The 26679-nt window shown below is 46.2% G+C and overlaps 1 protein-coding gene across 6 annotated transcripts in view; it reads left to right on the plus strand.

The window, feature by feature from the left end:
- The window catches only part of TDRKH (tudor and KH domain containing), a 445279-nt gene that overhangs the window by 39063 nt on the left and 379537 nt on the right, over window positions 1-26679 (plus strand). For all 6 annotated transcript variants that reach the window (XM_069218300.1, XM_069218302.1, XM_069218305.1 and 3 more), the window contains exon 4: window positions 25333-25525. In XM_069218300.1, the coding sequence (XP_069074401.1) occupies window positions 25333-25525 (193 nt within the window). The remainder of the gene's footprint in view (window positions 1-25332; window positions 25526-26679) is intronic.

The raw sequence follows: 26679 nt of genomic DNA on the forward strand, positions 1-26679 counted from the left end.
GGTGTTGTTCTGCATAGCTACTCTATGTGCCAACTCATGAGGTGGAAGATCGTGATGTGTGTGTTCTTGAGTGTCATTAAGTGGTATCTGAACTCGTTTGCTTGGAGGAAAAACCACATACAGTATCCAACTCACACATGCTGTTGCTGCCAACAAAAACATTAATATCAATACAAAAATATTTTGTCCAGTACATATTCTTCTCTTATATTTGTCCCTTAATCTCTTTTGTTCCATCCTTGTTTCTGTCACAAGCCTTGCCATTAGGCGTATCTCCCTTGAGCCCCTGCCGTTTCACCAACAAGAGGAGCTTGTTTGGACTTAAGTGACCTGGGCTCGGGAAGAAGACCTAAGTTTCGACTTGTATAACTGTTGGGGACTTTCTTCTGTGGGTAATGTCAATTGTTCGGAATGTTTTGGAATCAGGTGAGGCAAGGTGTCCTCTGCCCCTTCTTTAGAAAAGTATTTCTTACAGTGGCTGGCGTGTAACCAGCCCTTCCGTCCTTCGACTTTCACGGCTGTTCGGGTAACCAGTAGAACAAGCTTGGGTTCCTTCCACCTGGGCTCAAGAGGCGTCGCGCGATCAAAATTCCGGATGAGGACCCAGTCTCCCGGTCTGATCTGGTGTTCTTTGGGTTCAGTATTATCAGGAAATGCAGCTGCAACCTGTGAACGACAAGATTGAAGTGCAGACATCAAAGAAGCCAGATAATCTGTCAACACAGGTAGTTCAATGTCTGTTATAGCCTTAGCTCGCGGTGTCCCCCATATGTTAGGTGGTCTACCAAAAACTATCTCATAGGGAGCTAGTCCAGTCCTGGAATGGGGAACCATTCTCATGTAGAACAATGCTACAGGTAAAGCTGTTATCCAATCAACTTTCTTATCGGCACAAATTTTCGCCAATTTGTTTTTTAGTGTTTGGTTGTGTCGCTCGACTAAACCAGCTGCTTGTGGGTGGCGTACGCAGTGGAATTTCCACTGGTATCCCAGCAAGAGCGAAATTTTCTTCATTAATTCAGATGAGAATGGTTGGCCATTGTCAGAGTATATGACTCGAGGTAGACCAAACCTAGGAAAGTATTCCTTAATCAATTGTTTGGCAGTGGTGTTGGCAGTATAATCAGGTACGGGGTAGGCTTCTGTCCACCTTGTTAATGTACATACTACTACAAGGACATACTTGTATCCTCTGCATCTTTCCATTTGTATATAGTCCATTTGTATGACCTCAAAAGGATGTTCTGGAGGATGAAATCCTCCTGAGCCTACTGTCACACCCTTCCCGATGTTGTACTGGCAACATATCATGCATGTTTGGACCTTGTTTTTGGCTGCGGCTCTAAGGTGTTTATTGTCCCATATAGATCTTGTTACATCTAGCATAGCCTTTTCTCCTAAATGGGCTGGCCCATGTATTGTTTCTATAATGATCTGTACCATGGCGTCCGGTAGATACCAGACTGCTTTGTGTGGCACCATCCATCCCTGGTCTGTCAAGATCCCTCCCTCCTTTTTCCATTTTTCTTTTTCTTCTTTTGTAGCATGACTCTGTATGTCTAGTATATCAATAGCGGTATCTCTGGTAGTTTGTGTATGTCCTATAAATGCAAGGTCATGGGGTGACCCTTTGTCTACGTCTTCCTGTGTCATTTCCTGAGCTGTTTGGTCTGCTAAGGCATTTCCTATAGCGACATCATCTGTTCCCTTTGAATGTGCTTTGCATTTAATTACAGCTATTTGTTCGGGCAAGTGTATGTCGTCCAATAACTGTGTTATGAGGTCTGCATGTTGTATTTTTGATCCATGGGATGTCATGAAACCTCTTTCTCTCCATAGCGTTCCGAAATTGTGTACTACCCCGAAGGCATACTGTGAGTCGGTGTAAATGTTTATCTTTTTTTTCTTCCCTATGTGACAAGCTCTACTCAAGGCTATTAATTCTGCAGCCTGCGCCGAGAGAATTGGTATTTGTCGACATTCTAGTACCTGTGTTTTTGTGGTTACTGCATAGGCTGCTTTCAGTTCCCCTTTTTCATTTCTTTTACATGAGCCGTCCACATATATATTTTGTTCCGCATCTTTTAAAGGAATATCTCCTAGGTCTGATCTTGGTTTAGTCACTTGTTCAATCACTTCTATACAATCATGTACTCCGTCTGTCTCTTCAGGGAGAGGTAAGAGTGTCGCTGGATTCAGGGTGTTACATCTAAGTATTTGAATGTGGGGTTGGAACAGTGTCAGTTCATACCCTGTCAATCTAGCTATGGTCAAATGTTGAGTCTGTGTTCTATTGAGTAGTAGTTCCACTGCATGAGGAACCCTTACTACTAGTGGGTGTCCTAATACTATGGTGTCACTTTGTCTGATAGCTTGGGCTGTCGCTGCTACAGCTTTCAGGCATGCAGGGAGGGCTTGTGCTACTGAATCCAGGGTGGATGAAAAATATCCGCACGGCCTTTGTTTGCCTGCTTGTTCCTGTGTAAGTACTGACAAAGCAGTCCCATTTTTCTCAGTAACAAATAATGTGAAATCTTTGTGGTAATCGGGGGTAGCTAATACAGGAGCCTGACACATTGCTTGTTTCAACGTTTGGAATGCGTGTGTATGTTCCTCTGTCCAGGGAAGTTGGGGTGTTGCACTTGCTTCCAATGTTGTGAGGTGTACAAGTGGTTTAGATATTAATGCAAACTGAGGGATCCATTGTCTGCAGTAGGATGTTAATCCTATGAATTCACGTACTTGTTTCTGTGTTTTTGGTTGGGGTATATTTAGTACCAACTGTATTCTTTCTTGTGTCAGTTGTCTACCCTCCTTCGACAGCAAGTGCCCTAAGTAGGCCACTTGCTGTTGACAAAACTGTAACTTATTTGGTGACACCTTATGACCATTTTCAGCAAGAAACGTTAATACAATTAACGAGGCTTGTACACATGACTGTTCAGAGCGAGCCGTGATGAGTAGATCATCAACGTATTGCAGGAGTGCAGTATTTTGAGGCATTTGTATAGTGTCTAATTGTCTTTTTAATGCCTGACTGTAGATGCTCGGGCTGTCAGTAAATCCCTGAGGAGCTCGCGTAAACCGGAAGCTCCTTCCGGACAGTGAGAACCCGAACAAATACTGGCTATCTTCATGTATGGGTACGCTGAAGAACGCATTCTTGAGATCGATGACGGTGAAATAAGATGCCTCGCAATCAACAGTAGTTAAAAGTGTGGAGATATCTGGTACAACAGGATGTTGGGACACCACACACTTATTAAGTTCTCGTAGATCAACTACCAGTCTATAACTGGGATTTTCACCCTGTTGGACTTTCTTTGCTACTGGTAATACAGGGGAATTAACTGTGTTTGAAGGTACTTCTATCACTACCCCTGCTTTGATGAGATCTTCTATGATGGAAATGAGATCCCTCTCAGCTTGCAGAGGTATTTTATACTGGCGTAATCGTGGTAATATGGCTCCATCTTTCAATATAATTTTGTGAGGCACAATAGTCATTCGCCCAACCGAGGTGGAGCTGGTGGCCCACAATTCGGGGGGAAGCTGTGCAAGTCGAGGATCCAACTCTAACGGTATAGTGGCCTTTAAAATCTCGTAAGAAAAGGCGTACATCCTGGGGGGAGCATACTATAATAGCTCCCAATTCTTTCAGTTGTTTAATGCCTAGCAAATTTTCGGGGCAAGCATCTGTTAAAAGAAGATCAGTGGTCGTGGTGAGGGGGCCGACTTGTAAAGGTAAGGGCTCTGAAGTATTACTAGTAATGGGCTGACCTGAAAAACCTAGGGAAACATTTTTGTTCCCTGACAGTGGTGCTTGAGGCAGTTCATTGTGATCAATTGTTGTTTTGCTTGCCCCGGTATCCAATAAAAACTTCTTTTCTTGTCCCAGGAGGTGAACGTCCACATATGGACCAGTCTGGTCCACAGGTATAGGGATAAGGGGCAATTTATCCTCTTCCCTCCCTGGGCAACTTCAGAAGAAACTGGGAAAATCGGCATACCCATTATCCTCTCCATTCATGTACATCTGTGCGCTCTGTTTTATTTCTTTATCCTGGCTCTTGGGAACTCTTCCCTCTGTTTTGTATTGTTCCCGAGGAACATGGGGTCTAGATAACGTTTTACCTGTGGCCAAATTGTGTTTCAGAACGGGACATGTTACATTCCCTTGCAAGCCTTTGACATAATGTCCTTGTTTCTTACAGTAATTACAAACACCCTTGGAGGTAGTTGTTGTCTTTTGTTGTTGTGGCGGCGGGCCTGTTCTGGGCATTACAGTCTGTGCGACTAAAGCTCTTATCTTAGTTTCTTTCAGTCTCGTCTTTTCACGCTCTTCTTCCTCCCTCAGTCTATTTTGATGATATTGTAATATTCGTAAAACTTGGGAAGGAGTCTGAGCCTGCCAGGAACTTTCAACTCTTTGAACCCTTTCCTTTAATTTAGGCAAACTATTTTCTACCAATTTGGACACAAACAGGTGGGGGTAGGAGTCACTATTTGGTTTAAGACCGCTATTGATAGCGAAACATTCCTCTAATCGGGAATAATAATCCCCAGTATCCTCACCAGGTTTTTGCTTACAAGCCGAAATGGCATCCCAATCCTCTTTTTTTAGTAGTAAGGAGTTGGGGTAATACTTTGAGAATAAGACCTGGCAACGCCTTTATATCCTGGTGTATATCTCCCCCCGGTGCGCGATCACTTTCACGTGTTTCAAGAGTTGCCCAATTTAATTCAACAGCATCAACTACCCAATTTTTCTCCCTCAATTTTTCATAAATTCCCGAAGGCAACAAATTTTTCAACATGATAGTCATATCAGTTAATGTGTAAGTTCCCATCGTAAGGACATCCGCAAGTTCTTTAAAGAATCCCGCAGGATCCTTAGAATGGGATGGAACCATTTCTTTCATTTTCATAATTTCCATTTTAGTAAGGGGGGGTATACACAAAAACTCTGTGCAAGTTATTTCCAACATCTGTTCGTGGGTGTACCTCTCTGAGAGGAAAATGACGAAGTGTGTCTTTCTGTTGTAAATCATGGTGTCGTGACCGAAGAAGTGTTCGGGTTACTTCGTCATGATACTCCTGTCTAGCCTCAAGGAATATGTTCAAAAACAGACTTGGGTCTTGTACGAATGTTAAGGACGTGCACTTAGACAATAAATCTTCGAGGGCCTTTTGATGGGGTCTAATTATTTTATTTAGCGTCATCAAGTGTTGGGTCATATATATACTGGCCAATCTACGTTGCGTAAGTGGGAGATTAGAAAATAACTGGGCAATGACATCTGGATTGTATATTTTTGGTTGTGAGGTCCACAGGGTGGCGGTACGAGCTAATTCCTGCTCCTCAACTGTTAAGGGAGGTTCCTGATCAAGGAACCATTCTAAGGCATCCTCTGTTTCCTCATATAATTCTTCACTCGTTGGGGCCTCGGGAAAAAAGGAAACAGTTGTGGGGGTAAATTTTTCTCCTTTTCCGAGGTCCCCACGAAGTGGACATTGCTTAGTAGGTCGTGAGGGACCCTCTTTGAATTTATGTTGTTGTTGTATCATAAGGCCCAATAAGGTACCTACTGCTCCATCTATCTCATCCTCTACCTCTTCGGTTTTTTCATTAAGTTCATTAATAATGTCTGCTAATTTTGTAGGAATTTTCAAACCATTTGCCTGGAAGTATCGTGCAAAGAGAAGTGTCATGAAAGTATATATGTGCATTTTTTGTCTCTTATTTTTCCCCTTCATAACATCTGTATATGCGGTGGAATCTCCACCTCGTAACATATATTCAATCATACTGTCAATGGTACTGTGTACTGCAGGCATTTTTTCTATTTTAGTCCAACTATCAACTAACTGTTTTCCTTGTTCATCCAAAGCGGGATATCTTTTATATAATGGATCATGGGGACACTGCACTTTATCCTCCCCGCCCGCTGCTTCGTCCCCTCCCGCTGTCTCTACCAGAGAAAGACGTCGGGTATGTTCTGAAAGGTTGTCAATTATAGCTGGGGGAAGTGTTACCGCTTGACCAGGTCCAGGATGGACGGGCCGCATATCAGTAGAATACGGGGGTGGTACGTCCAATAAGTCTATGAGGGGTGCTTCTTCAAAATCTATAGGAGCGCTGGGAAGGAGACCATGTTTCGATTTAACCTGACCAGCAACCTCACATTTAGGTAACACCGGATACAGACCGGTCATATTTCCTTGTTTTTCTCTAATTATTTGGTCAAGAACTGTTTCCTTTCCTATCTGCAATAATTCGTCTGACTTCGCTTTTTCTGACATTTTCTGCGCTTTTTCGACTTTATTCTGAGCTTTCTCCTGTCTCCTATGGGCTTCTTTCCTCCACCATTCCACAGAATCTAATTGAGCCTGTCTCGCTTTCCTTTTGAACAACTGTTCCTCTACCTTAAGGACACTTTCTATATCGAAAGTCCCGCTGATGGGCCACCGATATTTTTCTTCCAACTTCTCAGTATATTCCACCCATAAGTCCAAAAAGACTATTGCCGACATGCCATGTTTATTATACATAAATCTAGCTGGCGTGTCCTTAGGTGGAAGAACCACCTCTTTTTCTAAAAACTTTTTATCCTTAGATTTAGTCTTAAATTTGGCAAACAACGACATTTTGTTACTAAATCTATACTTTTACCGTTTCCTTAAGTGGAAAACGTCTTGATACTATTCAGTAATACTCACCGAACAGCAAATCCAGAATTTTCGATCGAATCCAGACGCTGCGCGTATCAGGGGTCTCAGACGTCTCGGACTCCTCAGTTCCTCGATGTCGGGCTCGGGTATGGACCTCCCGCGTCTCTCACCGCCTCATATGTATGCCGGTCTCAGTCAATCCCCCGCATCCCGAAGGAATTCGGTGGGAAATCCCCACCGGGTGCACCTGAAGTCCGTCAAGAGAGGAAACGGGGGAAAACACCGCGGCCGGCAAAAACCGGCGCGTGTAGAGAAGGGAAGGTCCCTGTTCGGGCGCCAGAAATGTGGTAAATAATTTATTTTACCTTATCTTATTTCATAATTTTCTAGTAATAGGTAAATGAGGAAGGAGACAGAGTCCGGGACGTGGAGTATAATCAAGGTTTATTTCAATAACTCGAGTTAAGGGAGAGCTCCCTCACCAAGCGGGTTAGGGAGTGGTCTGCTCAACATTGCGCAGCTTGCAGCTTTTATACATTTCTTGCACAACACAAGCGAATAGCAATAATTCTGTAATTTTCCATCAAGCAAACTTTAGAAAAACACTTCTATGTGCGTCAGTGGAAATACATAAAAATAGCATGCAGACAGAGAAATGTCAAAGCTGGGGTGCAGAATAGAGTGCGAGGGGAAAAAGAAAAAAAATAACAGGTGTAACTGTGTTCCAACCACAGGTTGTTCCGTCAAAGCGACCTTTTTCTCTCAGCAACGGCAGAATCGGCTTAACCACAGTTTATGTGGGCGGCTATCAGGTGTGACCTTTTTCTCTCAACAACGGCAGAATCGGCTTAACCACAGCTACGTGGGCGGCTCACATCCTGCCCAAAGCGTATCATGCAAGGCAGTTTGTCTCCAGCTGCACTCTCCAGAGTGTCAACAATAAGGTTTGTCAAGACATTCTCAAAATGGATGCTTACTCTCAAAATGGATGCCTAGATGTCAAGGTACAGTGATTGCATGAGGGTGCGATATTTTACTTTTCCACAGAGGGATCGGTAAAGATCTCCAGAGACGCTTCAATGGATCTAAGATGGTGGGTTGCGGATGGCAATCTTTCCCAAGGAAGACCGTTCTCGCTGCCTCCTCCAGTGGCCACAGTGATAATGGATGCTTCCACTCTAGGGTGGGGAGCTCATCTGGGGGACCTGTAGGTCAAAGGTCATTGGTCTCCAGTGGAACAGAAGTTTCACATAAATCTGTTGGAATTGCGGGCGATACGTCTGGCTCTCAAGGCCTTCCTCCCTTCCCTTCGCGGTCAGTCGGTTCAGGTCCTGACAGACAACACTACCGCGATGTGGTATATAAACAAGCAGGGAGGAGTAGGGTCGTACCTTCTCTGCAGAGAAGCTCTGCGGCTATGGTCCTGGGCAAGGAACCATCTGGTTTGCTTGGTAGCGAACCATCTGGCCGTAGTCTTGAATGTGCGTGCGGACATTCTCAGTCGGCACTTCTCGACCGATCACGAGTGGCGTCTTCATCCAGATCTAGTCCGGCAAATCTTCCAGATGTGGGGAATCCCTCAGGTAGATCTTTTTGCCACTCGGGAGAACACCCACTGCCCGTTGTTCTGCAGCCTCCAGTATCCGGTGCAAGGAACGTTGGGGGAAGTGTTTCAGATGTCCTGGTGCGACCAGTTGCTTTACGCGTTTCCCCCCATACCCTTGATTCCTCGGGTTCTGAAGAAAATTCGCCAAGACCGAACCCAAGTCATATTAATAGCTCCGGATTGGCCAAGGAGGGTATGGTATTCAGATCTTCTCCAACGCTCTCTGTGCCCCCCGCTCCGTCTCCCTCACAGGGCAGACCTCCTCTTGCAATCGCAGGGGCAGGTTTTACACCCTCACCTCCAGAGCCTGCACCTTCATGCCTGGAGATTGAACGGGGCAACCTGAGTTCCTTTTCTCTCCCACCTGAGGTAGTGGATGTTATTTTATCGGCCAGGCGACACTCCACTAAATCTATCTACTCTAGCAGGTGGGCTAAATTTGTGAATTGGTGTGGAGAGAAGCAAATTGATCCCTTACGTGCCCACTTATCGGATATCTTGTCTTTTGCGTTGTCCCTGGCACAGAGGGGTTGTGCAGTTGCTACAGTTAAGGGCTATTTGTCGGCTCTGTCAGCCTTTCTGTGTCTGCCTGACCATCCTTCTTTATTTAAATCTCCTTTAGTATTGAGGTTTTTAAAAGGCCTCACTAATGGATATCCTCCCACTACTTTCATTATGCCTCAGTGGGATTTGAATCTAGTCTAAACGTTTCTTATGGGCTCACCGTTTGGGCCGATGCATTGTTGCCCCATAAGTTTATTGGTTTTAAAGACTGTTTTCCTTGTTGCGATTACTTCAGCTAGAAGAGTGAGTGAGCTGCAGGCTCTTTAAGCCCCCGTATACATCCTTCTATGGGGATAAGGGGGTGTTGAGGACCAAGGCTGCTTTCTTGCCGAAGGTTGTTTCACCCTTCCATATAGGTCAGTCTATTACTCTCTCCTTGTTTTATCCTCCACCTCATCCTTCGAAAGAGGAAGAAAGACTGCATCCTTTGGACCCGAGCAGAGCGCTGAGCTTCTTCGTAGACAGAACGAAGGAGTTTAGATTGGAGGATCAACTCTTCATCGGGTACGTGGGAAAGAGGAGAGTAAGGGCAGTCCACAAGAGAACACTCTCCATGTGGGTCATTCTTTGCATTAAGCTATGTTATTCTCTGGCAAAGAAAGAACCCCCTGATGGAATAAGAGCTCATTCCACCAGAGCTAAGTCGGCCTCTTCGGCCTTGGCTAGGGGTGTTCCTGTGGTTGACATCTGCAAGGCTGCAACTTGGTCATCCCTCCACACTTTTGCAAAGCATTATTGCTTGGATTCGGAGGTTAGGAGGGATGGCCATTTTGCCCGGTCGCTGCTGCAGGATTTCTTGTTTTGACCATTCAGGCACCCTCCACCGAGTGCTGTACTGCTTTGGGACTCTATTCAATGAGTGAGGAATCCACAGGTAGTTGTATCCATCAGAAGAACGAGTTACTTATCTTCGGTAACGGCTTTTCTGGTGGATACACTAGCTACCTGAGGATTCCTCACAGTCCCACCAGCCTCCCCGTTGCCTGTCTGGTCTTACCAAGTTATCCTTGGGTGAGCTCCTGTTGGTAATGTTATTTTCATATGTATATGTGTATATATTTATTTATGTATATATGTATATATATACAGGGAGTGCAGAATTATTAGGCAAATGAGTATTTTGACCACATCATCCTCTTTATGCATGTTGTCTTACTCCAAGCTGTATAGGCTCGAAAGCCTACTACCAATTAAGCATATTAGGTGATGTGCATCTCTGTAATGAGAAGGGGTGTGGTCTAATGACATCAACACCCTATATCAGGTGTGCATAATTATTAGGCAACTTCCTTTCCTTTGGCAAAATGGGTCAAAAGAAGGACTTGACAGGCTCAGAAAAGTCAAAAATAGTGAGATATCTTGCAGAGGGATGCAGCACTCTTAAAATTGCAAAGCTTCTGAAGCGTGATCATCGAACAATCAAGCGTTTCATTCAAAATAGTCAACAGGGTCGCAAGAAGCGTGTGGAAAAACCAAGGCGCAAAATAACTGCCCATGAACTGAGAAAAGTCAAGCGTGCAGCTGCCACGATGCCACTTGCCACCAGTTTGGCCATATTTCAGAGCTGCAACATCACTGGAGTGCCCAAAAGCACAAGGTGTGCAATACTCAGAGACATGGCCAAGGTAAGAAAGGCTGAAAGACGACCACCACTGAACAAGACACACAAGCTGAAACGTCAAGACTGGGCCAATAAATATCTCAAGACTGATTTTTCTAAGGTTTTATGGACTGATGAAATGAGAGTGAGTCTTGATGGGCCAGATGGATGGGCCCGTGGCTGGATTGGTAAAGGGCAGAGAGCTCCAGTCCAACTCAGACGCCAGCAAGGTGGAGGTGGAGTACTGGTTTGGGCTGGTATCATCAAAGATGAGCTTGTGGGGCCTTTTAGGGTTGAGGATGGAGTCAAGCTCAACTCCCAGTCCTACTGCCAGTTCCTGGAAGACACCTTCTTCAAGCAGTGGTACAGGAAGAAGTCTGCATCCTTCAAGAAAAACATGATTTTCATGCAGGACAATGCTCCATCACACGCGTCCAAGTACTCCACAGCGTGGCTGGCAAGAAAGGGTATAAAAGAAGGAAATCTAATGACATGGCCTCCTTGTTCACCTGATCTGAACCCCATTGAGAACCTGTGGTCCATCATCAAATGTGAGATTTACAAGGAGGGAAAACAGTACACCTCTCTGAACAGTGTCTGGGAGGCTGTGGTTGCTGCTGCACGCAATGTTGATGGTGAACAGATCAAAACACTGACAGAATCCATGGATGGCAGGCTTTTGAGTGTCCTTGCAAAGAAAGGTGGCTATATTGGTCACTGATTTGTTTTTGTTTTGTTTTTGAATGTCAGAAATGTATATTTGTGAATGTTGAGATGTTATATTGGTTTCACTGGTAATGATAAATAATTGAAATGGGTATATATTTTTTTTGTGTTAAGTTGCCTAATAATTATGCACAGTAATAGTCACCTGCACACACAGATATCCCCCTAACATAGCTAAAACTAAAAACAAACTAAAAACTACTTCCAAAAATATTCAGCTTTGATATTAATGAGTTTTTTGGGTTCATTGAGAACATGGTTGTTGTTCAATAATAAAATTAATCCTCAAAAATACAACTTGCCTAATAATTCTGCACTCCCTGTATATATTGAAAAAAAAAAGATTTGTGATGCTATATATAGTTTATATGTATATATTTTTGCGTATTTACATATTTATGCTATGTTGTCTCTATTTGATTTAATTAAATGTTGTGATATAAGATTTTGTTGAAGCATTTGTTTCAATTGTATATATATTTTGCTAGTATTTGCCTGTTTGTCTCATAGGCACGTAAAAAATGTTGGTACTGACGTCCGCACGCCGGCGAGGACCTCTTATTGCTTGTATGACGTCAAACGGCGTCGCGTGGGCAATTGTGACGTCGACGTGCAGAAGCTAGGAAGAAAATTTCTGTCGGAAGCTGGCGCAGGGGGAAAATTCAATGAGTGAGGAATCCACAGGTAGCTAGTGTATCCACCAGAAAAGGTGTTACCAAGGGTAAGTAACTCGTTCATTAGGAACATTCCTGTGGGCCGGCAGGTTGAAACATTGTTTCTGCCCGCCGGTCCACAGGAAGGCCTGGTGCCTCTGTGCGGCAGGTGCAGCTGCACCTGTCGCAAAAATCACTGCCTGAAAATCCAAGTGCAGGGGCCCCCAGGGGTGCCCTGGTGCACCCCTTCCGCCAGCCTTCCCTGGCGGGGAAACCTGCCAGGGAAAGGCTGGTGGCTGAGGAAACATTATCCAAGAGAAAGCCCCGCTGCCCTGTCAGATAATGCTTCCGACCGCCGGCAGGCTGCCTGACGGAGGCAGCCTGGCGGTGAGTGAGGGCTGCCGATGGCAGCCCTCATGGGGTACGTTATATGGCAGTGTGGCCCGCCATGCCGGCTGGCGGTTTTACCCGCTAACGCCAGCATGGCGGGCCACCCTGCCACGTTCATAATGACCGCCATAGTTGTGGTATATATTATAGTATGTCGCTCTCTGTGGAATAAAGTTGCACTGGTCTGGGTGGACAACTTACCAATCATCTGAAGCATCCAATAATGAAGAGCTTGCTTAGTATTTTGTAATCAGTATTTAGCATTGATAATGGGCGATAAGAACTCACGTCAAGTGGATCCCAGCCTGGCTTTGGCAAGACTACCAGGAGGTCTTCAGGGAGGGACTCTTGAGAGTGTGCCACGGTTGTGCATTTCCTGATAGAGCTCCATCAATTTAGAAACAAGGGTGGCCCTTAATGTTGCATAATATTCTACAGGCAATCTGTCCGTCCCTAGGGTGTTACCATGGGCCACCGGTCATATCACCACTTGGTTCTCCTCTGTCTGAAGGGGTTGTTCCAGTTCTAACAGGTGTAGTGGGGTCAGGCTTGAAAGAGCCACCCCTCACAAGTAGTCCCGTATCTGTTCAGGAGGAAGATCCGGCAGAGAAAATAATTGCTTGTAATACCGAGCAAACCCTGCTTTAATGTCTGCCTGAGTATTTACCTACTGCCTGCTCTGTCCTGTATTGAGCGCAGCAACCACACCAGCGTCCGCCCCAGCTTATCAAGGTCCAGGCAAGCCTTGTAAACCAAATCACAAAGCAGCCTCACCTCCCTGAAGTACACGTGACGTATGTCCTCCAAACGCACTCAAGCTGCAGGTATCAACCCCGCTTAGAATTTCATCTTTAGGAAATGCACCTCGAGGTCCATAATGGTACGCGTGAGGGGTGGAGTAATTAGCTGTGCATGGCAAAGGTGCAAGTTATAGTTACCTTGGAGCGCGAGTTATAGTTACTTGAAAGAACTCTAACTATAACTACTGAATTCCTGTGGTTTTGTACAAGTAACTTCAAAACCTAACTATAACAATCCTGTAACCTTTATTTTTTTCATTGAATTTCTATGGTTTTTAAACTTACGGTAAATTTAATTACTGTATGTTATTCCAACTCCTGGCAGGGGTTAGTCGCATTGCCTGCAGCCAAGCCCTTATAACCACCTAACACTGCGCCACGCCCAGCCTTTGTCTGTGCGCTGCGCATGTGGGCGACAGGACCTGTCTCTGTTGGTGGATCTGTGAGTGGGTGTGTAAGTCTAATAGTGGGCGCATGAGTCTGAGTGCATGTATGAGTGAATGAATTAGTGTATGAGTGAGTGTGGTTTTTCTTTCAAATGTTTCCATAATCGTGAATATTTAGCAAAATTCTTGACAATTCACAAAATTTCGTTATTATCACGCATGGGGATGCAAAATTATTTTAAACCCATAATTTGTCCCTAAAGCAGTCCTGTATCACCCTGACCCCTTATACCACTGTCATTTAGGATTTTCACCCACATGGAGAGTAACCTGTGAAATAAAATGCCAGCCGCAACTTTCTAGTCAGGTTGCAGTCAGCCAATTACAGCGCTTATTTTCACATGCGCAAAATATACGCGAATGTGCTGCAGCCAGAGATATCTACATTTATTTTCCCTTTAATATCGCCAAAACTACTGAATGGATTTAAACGAAATAAGCGAAAGCACAATTGGAGTACCGAAAGTGAGCTTTCTGCCAAATTTGGTGTTTTACTGTCCAGTGGTTGGGGCTGTAGTCATGTCTAAAGGTTCCATGGGAATTAACATGGGAAACGCAACACTTTTGACATCCACTTTTTCTCTGCCCCCCACGTGACGGATCACCCCAAATATTCAATGCACAACAATTTTCAATGGGGCACTTTTTTGGGAAAAGTTTGTGTAGATTCGTCAAAAGGCACCATAGATATAGGGAAGTCAATGCTTTTCCTATGGAAACATGGTTATAACTATTTTTAGTGGGGACTGTCACTAGGAAGTTTTATTTATATATGATAATAATGATTAAAAGGCAACTGCCATGAGGAAGCACACTACACTTTAAAATCTGGAAAAAAATATAAATCATTCAAATTTTTACAAAGTTAGAAGGTGCTGGAAAGTGAGAGGCAATATATCAAGATCTAGAGAAATTGTATAATAATATGTTCAAAGGGGTGTAATTGCTTGATTGTATTTTGCAGAAATTTAAATGGGAGTAAAAATGGCAATGGATTTGAAACACAGAAAAGAAGCAAACTACACGCTCTAGTTCATTGTTTTTAATAGATATAGTAAAGGGACTACACTGTGTGAACACTCTTTAAAGAGACCACCGATAGTGTAACACTCTGTGGTCCAGTCGAAGGCATAACTCCGAAATGCGTCGACCAGAATGATCCTATTACCCTTCCCCTTGCACTGAATGCACTTTATAGAGGAACATTTCTTGATTTAAATAAACGGAATTTAAACTGACGAGACCTCGGGGCAGTGTTTCTGCCTGGAAGAGAGGACAGAAGTTAACGAATATAATATATTATTTCTATATATACATATCTGTACTTGCTTGTAAAATATTTACCACGAACTATGTTATAAAGGCATACGTGGCAAAGGCATGTTCATGCTAAAGGACGCGTGGTAAGGGCATATAGGTGATGAAGGTTTCGTGGTAATGGTCTTGCGTTATGACTGCATTGTAATGGCCGTTTCCTGTCAAAACCATGCTCCGAAAAGGAGCTACAGAGCGAGTCCCTAAAGCTCAGAAAGGGAAGGGTTTCTATTCCTGTTTCTTCTTGGTCCAGAAGAAATCAACGCAATGACGACTGATTTTTGGCTCTAACATAGCAAGACGTACTTCAGCTTCTAAGCTAAGGAGACTCTGTCAACCCTCGATCTCCAAGATGCATATTTTCATGGTCCCCATCCAACCAAAACACACAACATTTCTATGATTCATGGTAGCAGACAGCCGTTACCAGTTCAAGGTGCTTCCTGTTGGCTCAAAATCTGCCTCTCGTATTTTCACACAGTGCTTGGCACCTGTAGCGGCCTGAGACAACAAACTTCAAGTGTTTCTTATCTCAATAACTGGTTGGTCAAAGCACCTTCCTGCCTGGCTGCACAAAGATCAACAACCGCTTGCATGAACTCTTCAGTGAGCTGGAACTCGCACTAAATCCGCAGAAATCAGTTCTTCAGCCATCACAAAGGATAACATTTTTAGAGCCATATACACAAAAGGTATAGGGGGGGAATCCAGTGAACAGAAATTAGCAGTGCTCATTCGTACGGACAATACTACCACAATGTAATACATCAACAAGCAGGGTGGCCCTGCTTTCCCAAGAAGGCCAAGATATCTGGGAATGGTCATTGTCCCTCGCCTTGAGCGTCTGCTCCTCAACATGTAGAGCTTTCAGCTATTCTTGCATGGACGCGAGTGACGGCCTGATCGCTTTGAGGGAAGGACTCTGCATTGTCTACATTTTCTGTGAGTTTGGCACGGTCGGCCCGCAGTAGTTCAGTCTTGACCATAATCGCCCCAAATTGAGCCTCCTTTGCTGTCTTGGAGTCCTGGATGGCATGCAGAATTTTATCAAACATTCCTGTGTGCTTCTCCAGCGTGCTTTCCAGTTGGAGAATCTGGTCCACCTGGGTCGTGGTGGCTGTCCGCATAGCCATTATGGATTGCTGGGGCAGGGGCTTGGATGTCTTGGGGAAAAACATGGCCCTGCAGTTACTGCTCACAGGTTCTGGCTAGTGTGTGCTCTGCGTTCCTCTGTATACACAAGGAGTGACCGGTAAAGCCCGTTCCTGTGCTGGGAACTCAGAGGGGAGAACGTTGGTAGGGGTGCATTCCCTGCCACTATCCCAGCATCGTTGGTAGGACAAAGAACTCCTCAGGGAGTCCCCACTGTGGGCTGTTTGACTGCAAGCGCAATGCGATATAGGGCACTTCACCATCCAGTGTTTTATGTGCACTTCTGTCCACATTCTAACATTGAGGATCCTGCAGTTTCCACGCTCCCCGATGGATCTGGGGTATAATGCACTCTATCATGGCATGTGAGCCCTTCCTCAAAGTCAGTCCATGGCTCCTTCATCCCCTGTTGCAGTACAGCGAGGGGGAGAGAGAGAAATCATGCACGGAGTCTCAATAGTTGGGGGTTACTGGGCAGATGCTTCCCCTCTTTTTTCCATCACTCTCTGGTGTTTCCCGGGTTACCTCTTCCAGCTGTCCCTGGGAGTATATGGGCCAGAAGTGTGCACTGCATGACTCTGAGGGGTCTCAGTTTACCTCTAGCTGCTGCGCTTATCCTCCATCCAGGCTCGGCCTCTGTGCTTTTCTGTTGGGTCTTTGTCACTCCGGGGCCTTCTTTAGTAATTCTGCTCCCAACAGGCCCCCTTCTGATGGATACAACTACCTGTGGATTCCTCACCTAATGAATACTCCCATGGCGCCAGCATTTGACGGAAATCTTCTTCCTAGCTTCTGCACGTCGACGAGGACGTCACATTAGCCCACGCGACGCCGTCTGACGTCATACAGGCAATAAGAGGTCCTCGCCGACGTCAGTTCCCTTTTTTCCGTGCATTCGAAACGGTTATCTTCGAGGGAGCTACTGTTACTTGCATAGTTACAGTGTATTTTCTGCTGCGTGGATTTTCTCTGCGGTAATAATGTCTCAGAGGAAGTCCGGTTTCAAGCCCTGTCGAGAGTGTGGCGGCAAGATGTCCGTTACTGATCCTCACTCCGACTGTCTATGGTGTTTAAGCTCCGACCACGACGTTGCAACTTGTGATTCATGTCAGCACATGAATCCGAAGGCCCTGAAAGAACGTGAGGCTAAACTATTCATGGCGAAGTCGAAGAGAAAGGAGAAGAAACATCATAAGAAGTCTTCTTCGCCAAGGTCTCATCGGCGTCATCGAGACTCCCGGCGCGTAGGGATTCACAGCGTCATTCCAGCAAGGAGTCTCGTTCGAGGTCGCCTTCGGCTCGGCGTCGGAAGACTTGGGAGGTCAGTCCCACGGTCACGCCACATCCATTGACGCCGTTGCCCTCTCCGACGTCACCGACTTCGCCTGGACAGGCGTCTGTGGTTGAGGTGATGCAGCCTATTGTGATGTCTCCGGCGTCGCGGACGTCGAGGCTGGCGTCGGGGTCGCCTTCGATCCAGGCACCCCAGTATCCAGCTTTTCCCGCCCCTGGAGCCGATCATACCGCATTTCTGAATGCGATGTATACCATCTTTCAACAGATGGCTCCAGGAGGTCCTCCGGCTGGTCCTTCGGGGCCCTTGGCCTTTTCATTGGGTAATCCTGCGCCTCTACGGCCGGCACCCTTTATGCCCTTTCTCCCTTTAGGGAATGTGGGCTCGGCGCCGGTGCCGCTCCGGTGGCTCCAGAGGTTTTGGCCCCAGAGGTTTCCATCCAGTCGACGTCAGGATTTCGTCCTGTGACTCCGGCGGGTCCATCGGAGACTCCAAGATTTCTTCGTCCAGCTCCTTCCTCAGCGCCGAAGCTGCCTGTGGTGCCGGACGCGGCGTCGGATGGTTCTGGAGATCGGTGCCGATCTTCGACTTCGGCGGAGGCCATGTCGACTTCGCGTATCGAGGAAAGACTACATTCGAGGAGGTGTGCTCTCCGTCTTTTTTGGAAGAGCAGGAATACCAACGAGTCTTGGAGGAAGGAGAGGTTGAGGACTCTGGTGATGGACTGCATGGTCTGGATACAGCCAGTGGGCTGGATACTTCCCCTGAGTGGGACCTTTCATCTCCAGGGGAATATACGGAGTAGGCTGCTACCTTTCACGCTGTGGTGAGGAAGGCGGCTAACTTTCTGGACCTGCCTTTGCCGGTGGCAGAGGCGAAGCAGAATTTACTGACTGAGGTACTGCATCCGGCCTCTGCTGCAGCGGAGCCTCTCTTGCCATTTAATGAGGCTTTGCTTAATCCGGTGTTAGAGGTGTGGAAGAAGCCAGTATCTTCCTCGGCTGTTCATAGGGCTGTGGCCAGGAGATATCGAGCTGCACCATCTGACCCTGGCTTTCTTTCTAGACACCCTACGCCGGAGAGCTTGGTGGTGCAAGCTTCCTGTTCCTCTAAGTCAGCGCCTGGATCTTTCCCGACGGTACCAGGAGACAGAGACTCTAAAAAGCTGGATGTACAATCCAAGAAGATATTTTCCTCTTGTAGTTTGGCGTTCAAGGCCACCAACGCGACTTGCATTCTGGGGAGATACATCCATGCTCTCATGGACGATATTTCATCTTCATTTACGGAGCTTCGCCAGGGACTCTTGAATGTTGTCTCGGATGCCCAGACTGCCGCAACCCAGATTATCCAGTCTGGGCTGGACACGACCGACTCGGTGGCTAGGGCAATGGGCACGGCTGTGGTGGCAAGGAGGCAGGCCTGGCTCCGTAACTCAGGGTTTTCTGCGGACGTGCAGTCGACCCTGTTGGACCTTCCATTTGATGGGGATAAACTGTTTGGAGCCAAAGCAGATTCGGCCTTGGAGAGATTTAAAGAAAGCAGGGCCACAGCCAAATCATTAGGACTGCAAGCCCCTTCTTCTTCTGCCTCCTCCAGATTTTTCAGGAGGTTTCGTGGATTTGGGCGTGGCTCTTCCTCCTCTTCCTTTCGGGGGAGATTCCAGCAACCCACCTCTTCCCTCCCCTATAGATCATTTAGAGGGAGGGGTAGGGCCCGCACCAGAGGAGCCTCTCAGCAGCACTCTGCCTCTTCCTCGTCCTCTGGAGGGGTGCAGCAGGGAAAGCAGCCTTAGGCTTCCACCATTTCCCACTCACTCCTCTCCTGTAGGGGGGAGGTTACGGCATTTTCTCCACAAGTGGGAGACTATTACATCGGACACTTGGGTTATCAGTATTGTGGGAAAAGGCTACACCCTTCCCTTTCGGGAGTTTCCGCCCCCCATCCCGCCCCGCCCATCTTATTGTTCAGAAGAACACCTCCTGTTGTTAGAACAGGAGGTTCAAGTCCTCCTTTCAAAGGGCGCGGTGGAGTTGGTCCCAGAGCAGGAAAGGGGTCGAGGTTGTTACTCAAGGTACTTCCTGATTCCCAAGAAGGATGGTCGGTTGAGACCAATCCTGGATCTGAGGATCTTGAATTGGTTCCTCAAACAGGAAAAGTTCAAGATGCTGACCCTAGCTCAGGTGCTTTTGGCGTTGAACAAAGAAGATTGGATGGTGTCTGTCGACTTGCAGGATGCTTATTTTCATATCCCGATACTCAAGTCGCACAGGAAGTATCTCCGGTTTGTGGTAGGGTCGCAGCACTATCAGTTTGCGGTCCTCTCGTTTGGTCTTACTTCAGCACCTCGAGTCTTCACGAAGGTGATGTCAGTGGTTGCGGCAGAGCTCAGAAGGAAGGGTATAGCAGTATTCCCTTACTTGGACGACTGGTTGATCAAAGCCAAGTCTCCGGAGCTTGTGTTGCATCATCTGTAGTCAACAACCCAGTTGTTGTTCGACCTGGGCTTTTCGGTGAACGTGCCCAAATCTCACCTGGAGCCCTCTCAGCGCATCCTGTTCATAGGGGCAGTAGTGGATACAACATTGAATCAAGCCTTTCCTCCGCCTCAGCGGATTCAAGATATTCAGGAGTTGGTTCCAATGTTTCGAAATGGAGCGGTAGTTCCAGTCCTCAAGGTCCTTCGTCTGCTCGGTCTGTTTGCCTCCTGCATACTGTTGGTCACGCATGCTCGCTGGCATATGAGGGCTCTTCATTGGTGCCTCCGAAGGCAGTGGTCTCAACACAAAGGAGATCTAGAAGGTGCTGTCAAGATCTCCAGAGATGCTGCTGTGGACTTGAAGTGGTGGATTGCGGGCAACAATCTTTCACAAGGAAAGCCGTTCGCGCAGTCACCACCAGTGACCACGGTCATAAAGGATGCTTCCACTCTAGGGTGGGGAGCTCATCTGGGGGATCTGGAGATCAAAGGGCTTTGGTCTCCAGAGGAACAGATTTTTCATATCAATCTGTTGGAGTTGCGGGCTGTACGTCTGGCTCTCAAGGTCTTCCTCCCTTCCCTTCGTGGTCAGTCGGTACAGGTCCTGACGGACAATACTACCGCAGTGTGGTACATAAACAAGCAGGGAGGAGTAGGGTCGTACCTTCTCTGCAGAGAAGCTCTTCGACTATGGTCCTGGGCACAGGACCATCAGATTTGCTTGGTAGCAAATCATCTGCCCGGGGTCTTGAATGTACGTGCGGACAGTCTGTCGCCATTTCTCGGCCGACCACGAGTGGCGTCTCCATCCAGATCAAGTCCGTTTAATCTTCCAGATGTGGGGGTTTCCTCGGATAGATTTGTTTGCCACTCTGGAGAACGCGCATTGTCCGTTATTCTGCAGCCTCCAGTATCCGATGCAGGGAGCGTTGGGGGACGCGTTTCAGATAACCTGGTGCGGTCAGTTCCTTTACGCGTTTCCCCCCCATACCCTGGATTCCTCGAGTGTTGAGGAAGATTCACCAAGACCGGGCCCAAGTCATCTTAATAGCTCCGGATTGGCCAAGGAGGGTGTGGTACTCCGACCTTCTCCAACTCTCACTATGCCCTCTGCTCCGTCTCCCTCTCAGGGCAGACCTCCTCTCGCAGTCGCAGGGGCAGGTTTTACACCCCAACCTCCAGAGTCTGCACCTACATGCCTGGAGATTGAGCGGGGCAACCTGAGTTCCTTCTCTCTCCCGCCTGATGTAGTGGATGTTATATTAGCGGCCAGGCGACACTCCACTAAATCTATCTACGCTAATAGGTGGTCTCAATTTGTTATGTGGTGTGGAGAGAGACAGATTGATCCCTTACATGCTCATCTGTCAGATGTTTTGTCTTTTGCTCTGTCTCTAGCGCAGAAAAGTTGTGCAGTGGCTACCATTAAAGGTTATTTGTCTGCCCTGTCAGCCTTCATTTGTCTTCCAGACCAACCATCGTTATTTAAGTCCCCTATTGTTCTCAGATTCTTGAAAGGTCTTCTAAATAAATATCCTCCAAAACCATTCGTTATGCCTCAATGGGATTTGTCCTTGGTCCTGACTTTCCTTATGGGGTCCCCTTTTGAGCCTATGCATTCTTGCCCCTTAAGGTATTTAGTTATTAAGACAGTCTTCTTGGTGGCTATAACATCTGCAAGGAGAGTGAGTGAGTTGCAGGCCTTTTCAGTAAAACCCCCTTATCCAAACTTTTATGGGGATAAGGTGGTGTTGAGGACCAAGGCTGCTTTCTCCCGTAGGTTGTTTCACCCTTCCATTTGGCCCAGACAATTACTTTGTCCACGTTCTATCCTCCGCCTCATCCTTCAAAGGAGGAAGAGGGACTACATAGCTTGGACCCAAAGAGGGCGTTAAGCTTCTACATTGATAGAACGAAGGACTTCAGGCTTGAGGATCAGCTGTACGTCGGATACGTGGGCAAGAGGAGAGGAAAGGCAGTCCACAAGAGAACACTCTCCAGGTGGGTTGTTCTTTGCATTAAAATATGTTACTCTTTAGCAAAGAAGGATCCTCCTGATGGCATTAGAGCTCATTCAACCTGGGCTAAGTCAGCCACTTCGGCCTTGGCCAGAGGTGTTCCTGTGGTCGACATCTGCAAGGCCGCAACTTGGTCGTCCCTTCATACTTTTGCGAAGCATTACTGTTTGGACTCTGAGGTCAGAAGGGACGGCCATTTTGCACGGTCAGTGCTGCAGGATTTCTTGGTTTGACCATTTAGGCACCCACCACCGGGAGTGGTATTGCTTTGGGACTCTATTCATTAGGTGAGGAATCCACAGGTAGTTGTATCCATCAGAAGAACGAGTTACTTAACTTCGGTAACGACTTTTCTGGTGGATACATTGGCTACCTGTGGATTCCTCACGGTCCCACCCGCCTCCCCGTTGCCTTTTTGGTCTTACCAAGTAATCCTTGAGTGCGCTCCTATTGGTCTTCAAGACTGCAATAGATTTTGTATATATGGATATTTGTGTATATATATATCTATATCTTTGTGTATATACATAATTAGTATATATTTGTTTAAAAAAAAAAAAAAGGAGTTATATTAAATCTATAGCCATTTTATTGCAATGTTGTGTGATTTACAATGTTATGGGATGTTGCCTTGCTCTTTCATTGCATTGGGTTATTGTTCTCATGCACGTAAAAAATGTTGGTACTGACGTCGGCACGTCGGCGAGGACCTCTTATTGCCTGTATGACGTCAGACGGCGTCACGTGGGTTAATGTGACGTCCTCGTCGACGTGCAGAAGCTAGGAAGAAGATTTCCGTCGAATGCTGGCGCCATGGGAGTATTCATTAGGTGAGGAATCCACAGGTAGCTAATGTATCCACCAGAAAAGTAATTACCGATGGTAAGTAACTCGTTCTTCTTGCCAATGAAGCGGCGCATACAGTGCTTAATAGAAATAAAAACGTGCCGGTGCCCAAAGCCCTCCTCTTAACCACCCGGCTGCTGCAATTATATGTGCGAGCTCGGAATACTGAGGCAGCGTAATCCTAAAGCCATCTCTGGCCTCTTCAATCCTTTTAAAGCCACTACATGCCCCTTTAGCTCACTCTAGCAGCTTTCTCCTTTATCCCATTGTGAAGCCTTCTTGTTTTTCTCTTCCTCCGTCTTTCCCATATGTGTCTTTTGCTCACAGTAAATGCTTGAGGCAGAAAAATATGTGCTGGCCCTCAAAAATAAGTGCTGGTGCTCCGCACCAGAAACAGCAAGCACGAATTAAGCACTGAGCGCACGTCTAGTGCAGCAATGTGCAGGGCGTTGGAGCCCCCCCCCCCCCCCCCCCCCCCCCTTGCCCCGAGGGGCTGCTATTCAGTCAGGTTGAGTGGTGGTGTCTCCTTATTCAGCCCAGTGCTGCCGTCAGGCCCATGACCAATGAAGGAAGCAGTGATCGCAGCACTGGAGCCCTGGTGTTCAGAGGCACACATGGGAAAGACGCAGGTTCTTCCCAGTGTTGGAGGATTGTCCAGAGCACGCCAATAGGCCACTCTCTGGGCGGCACAGGTGAAGGATGAAAGCTCACTGCGCTGCGCCGTCAGCCTCCGCTGGTCGTGCTCACTGGCAGATCAGCACAGGCCACAAGCACTGCCCTCTGCTCTTTTCTCTCTGCCCAAGTATGCTCTAGTTACTGCTCAAGTGCCTCCCATCAGGAACGGGCCCTCGGAGCTGTGATTGGCCTGCTGCCGACAACATGTGTGCAGAATAGATCACTCCTGCACTTGTCTCACTCCAGTATTTTATATTTCTAAGTTTTGCCCCGCCGGTGGCGTTCAAAAGAGAACCAAGCACTGTGCACACATTAGTGGATATAACTTGGCCGGCTTTATTAACGTAGACACGTCACACTTGTGCGGGTGCGACATTTCTACACAGACTGTTTGACCGGTCCCTTCCGGGGCCAAGGCGTCTGTTATGGTGCTGGCCCATTAAGCACCTTTCAGGGGCGGCCTTCGCTTTGACACTGGGCCCCGAGTCAGATTGGAGCCTCAGTCACAAGGCCTCCGTGCGCGGCTCCATTTTGGCCATGTCCTCACTCCTTGCATCCCATTTTGCCATGTCCAGGCCGGCTGTCTGGTGTGATACAAGATTTGAGCACACTCCATTAGAGTTATGGTGGCCACAGCTGTACCCTTTTAAAGATGTTTGCAAGGCAGTAACCTATATTTCAGCACACTCCTTCAGCAAGCAGTACTGCTTCACTGTTCAGTTGAAGACTGAAACAGTAGTTGGAAAAACGGTGCTATGCAACCACCTTCGCTATCATACATAAACTGACTTGTTACTAGCTCCCTCCCGATTAATGAGGCTACCAGTTTGTTCAGCTGAGCTGTGAGAATCTGATAGTTGGAGCCTCTGGAGAAGAATGAAAATCTGCATCTCTCCGACTCATTGGCCAGAGTTTGGATCATAAAAGAAGGTGGATGGACTTCTTGTAGCCTGTGGATGTTTTCAATGTGTTGACAGTGTTGGTTGCCCTATTGAATACTCATGTCTTAACATGGATTACCAAGGCTTCACAGGCTGACAACAGAACATAATTCAAACATCTGAATCTCTGAAAACTAACAATGCTGAAGAAATGTATGTATGCTTAATGTTTATTAACCTCCAGTGTTGTAAAACAGGTTGCTAGCAACTAAGACTTTTCCTAGCTAAGTGCTGCATCATCTTTTACATGTTCTAGTGAGAAGGTTGGTTTGAACAAATGAATGTAAGGTCTTTAGATGTGGAAGTGCAAGCCTATTGCAGCCAGTGTCGCTGTACAAGCAGTTCTAGTTTCTAATTAAGGTAATCAAGAGCAAAGAGCAGTGGCAATTTTAGTGGGGAAGAGATGGGAGAGAGGTTATAAAATAACTGACTGATCGCTTGGCACACATGTTCTGAAATACTCGTTGGTATTCCAAACACTGGTGGAAGAAGAACACAGTCTTCATTTGATCTAGCCTTTTGATGTAATGCTCTTAATGCCTTATTTTAATTTAGTATAGTTTCAATAGGAACATGTCCTGAAATCTCCAGCGGGGAGAAGTTTTATAATGTTTACAGTAGAAATCGCAAATAAGCAGCACCAGCTTGCCGTCAAATTGGTATCTTGCTTGCAACAACGGAAATATGTTTGTGATCTAGAGATCAACTCAAATTTCTCATTCTGAAGCCCAGCCTATGTTTATTTGCTCGGCCATAGTCTTTATTGTTAATATTTGTCTGGATGTGTCAAGAGAGTGCGACTGTTGAATACCTTTATTAGATTAAATATGCCCTCATCAGTCGTGGTATGTTTTTCCAATTTCCTCTTCTGTTCACCCACACAGTACTGATACCATCCCCTACTGCTCTGTATTGTTGACTGGATTGCAGTTGCTTTGTTTCTTTCCATGTTGGACAGTTGCCTAGTTAAAATTTAATTGCACGTGTGCATGGCCATTATTTGATTGCGATAAACATTTTTTTTCAGCAGATCCAGTTTGTTCTCCACCCCTTTAATTACAGGCAATTTTAATCCACTTTTGTCAACCTGTGCATTGCATCAATGAGTGCCCGCTCATGCCTGCCAGTATGTGAGTGTTCCTTTCTGTGCCTGTAGTTAAGAAAGGATACTGGTGCCCGCATTGATGTAGAAGACTCAGAGGAACCTGAAGGAGAACGTGTGCTGCTCATCAGTGGCTTTCCTGTCCAGGTGTGCAAAGCCAAAGCTGCAATACACCAGATCCTGGCTGAGAATGTCAAGGTGACAGAGAAGATACACGTCCCACAGAGGGCAGTGGGGCGCATCATAGGTATCTTAAAATACCTACAGTGGTTATTTTGTTTTTATTATTTTTAACTACTTGACAAACAATCCAGCATTTGCACATTCTGTTTAAAGTGATTTATTATGTCCCTCTTTATGTACTGTATAATGTACTTTCTCCAGCATTGGATCTTTCATAAATTGACATGCTTGAGTAATTTCCCATCATCAGGCTGGGAACTCTGATAATCTTAAATAGCATTTAAAATGGCCATATGCCTCAACAAAAGTGTTTTTTAGTAGCAGATCTTCATCATTTGAAGTACCTAATTTTCAGCCATTGAGATGGCCTTACCATCTCTCCTACTTGCCCTAGAGGCCACCATAACAGCTCAGTCTACTGCATGTTGTCTGTAAGTTAGTCCCAAGGCAGAGATCTGACCCAGTCTTTCAATGACCTTCTCCTGTTACCATTTATGGTCTACCCTGGGACTCAACCAGCCCTAACTTCAGCTTTCAGACTAGCTGTATCTTAGGAAAATTGCTCTATTTGCTAGGCCAGGGAGATTTTTCCTCTACCATCTGTCACACTGCCTGATGGAGAGGAGAAGTCTCTTACAAGGCCTGCACTACTTGTGATCAGACAAAAATCTATATGGATGACCCACATAAGCAACAGGTTTATTTCCTTTACCATATGCAAAAGCATTTACTGTGACATTTTAAGTATCTTTCCATCAGGTACCCTGAAGTGGGGTGGTTGGCCCTCTGTGTGTTGGAGAAATACAAATTCCTTCCTGCCATGGTGGATGCCTCCTCTTCAGAGGCGATTCCATGAGTGCTCATCCACGCACTGTTTCACTGTGTAACACATACTAACTCACACATACATCAAAATACCTGTCTCAGTACGTTACATCTCTGCTTTATAGCACTATTATTGAAATAACTATTTTTTTCTGAATACAGCTTGTGCAGTAAGATGTTATTGTTGAAGAAATAATGTTTGAATTTATCTCTGTTCGAAACTGTTAGTGTAACATAAGGTCACCCAGCAAGGAACACCTTCTTCATTGTAGGGAACTGTAAAAGGAAATTCTCCTCCTCCTCAAAGGTGCAATCAAAACAGTTCTAGTAGCCCAAAATAATCAAGGATTCTGCTCCAGATTCTTCATAGTAATGAAAACCGGTCAATAGAGA

This window comes from Pleurodeles waltl, chromosome 12 (assembly GCF_031143425.1).
Source record: "Pleurodeles waltl isolate 20211129_DDA chromosome 12, aPleWal1.hap1.20221129, whole genome shotgun sequence".
Classification (NCBI taxonomy): domain Eukaryota; kingdom Metazoa; phylum Chordata; class Amphibia; order Caudata; family Salamandridae; genus Pleurodeles; species Pleurodeles waltl.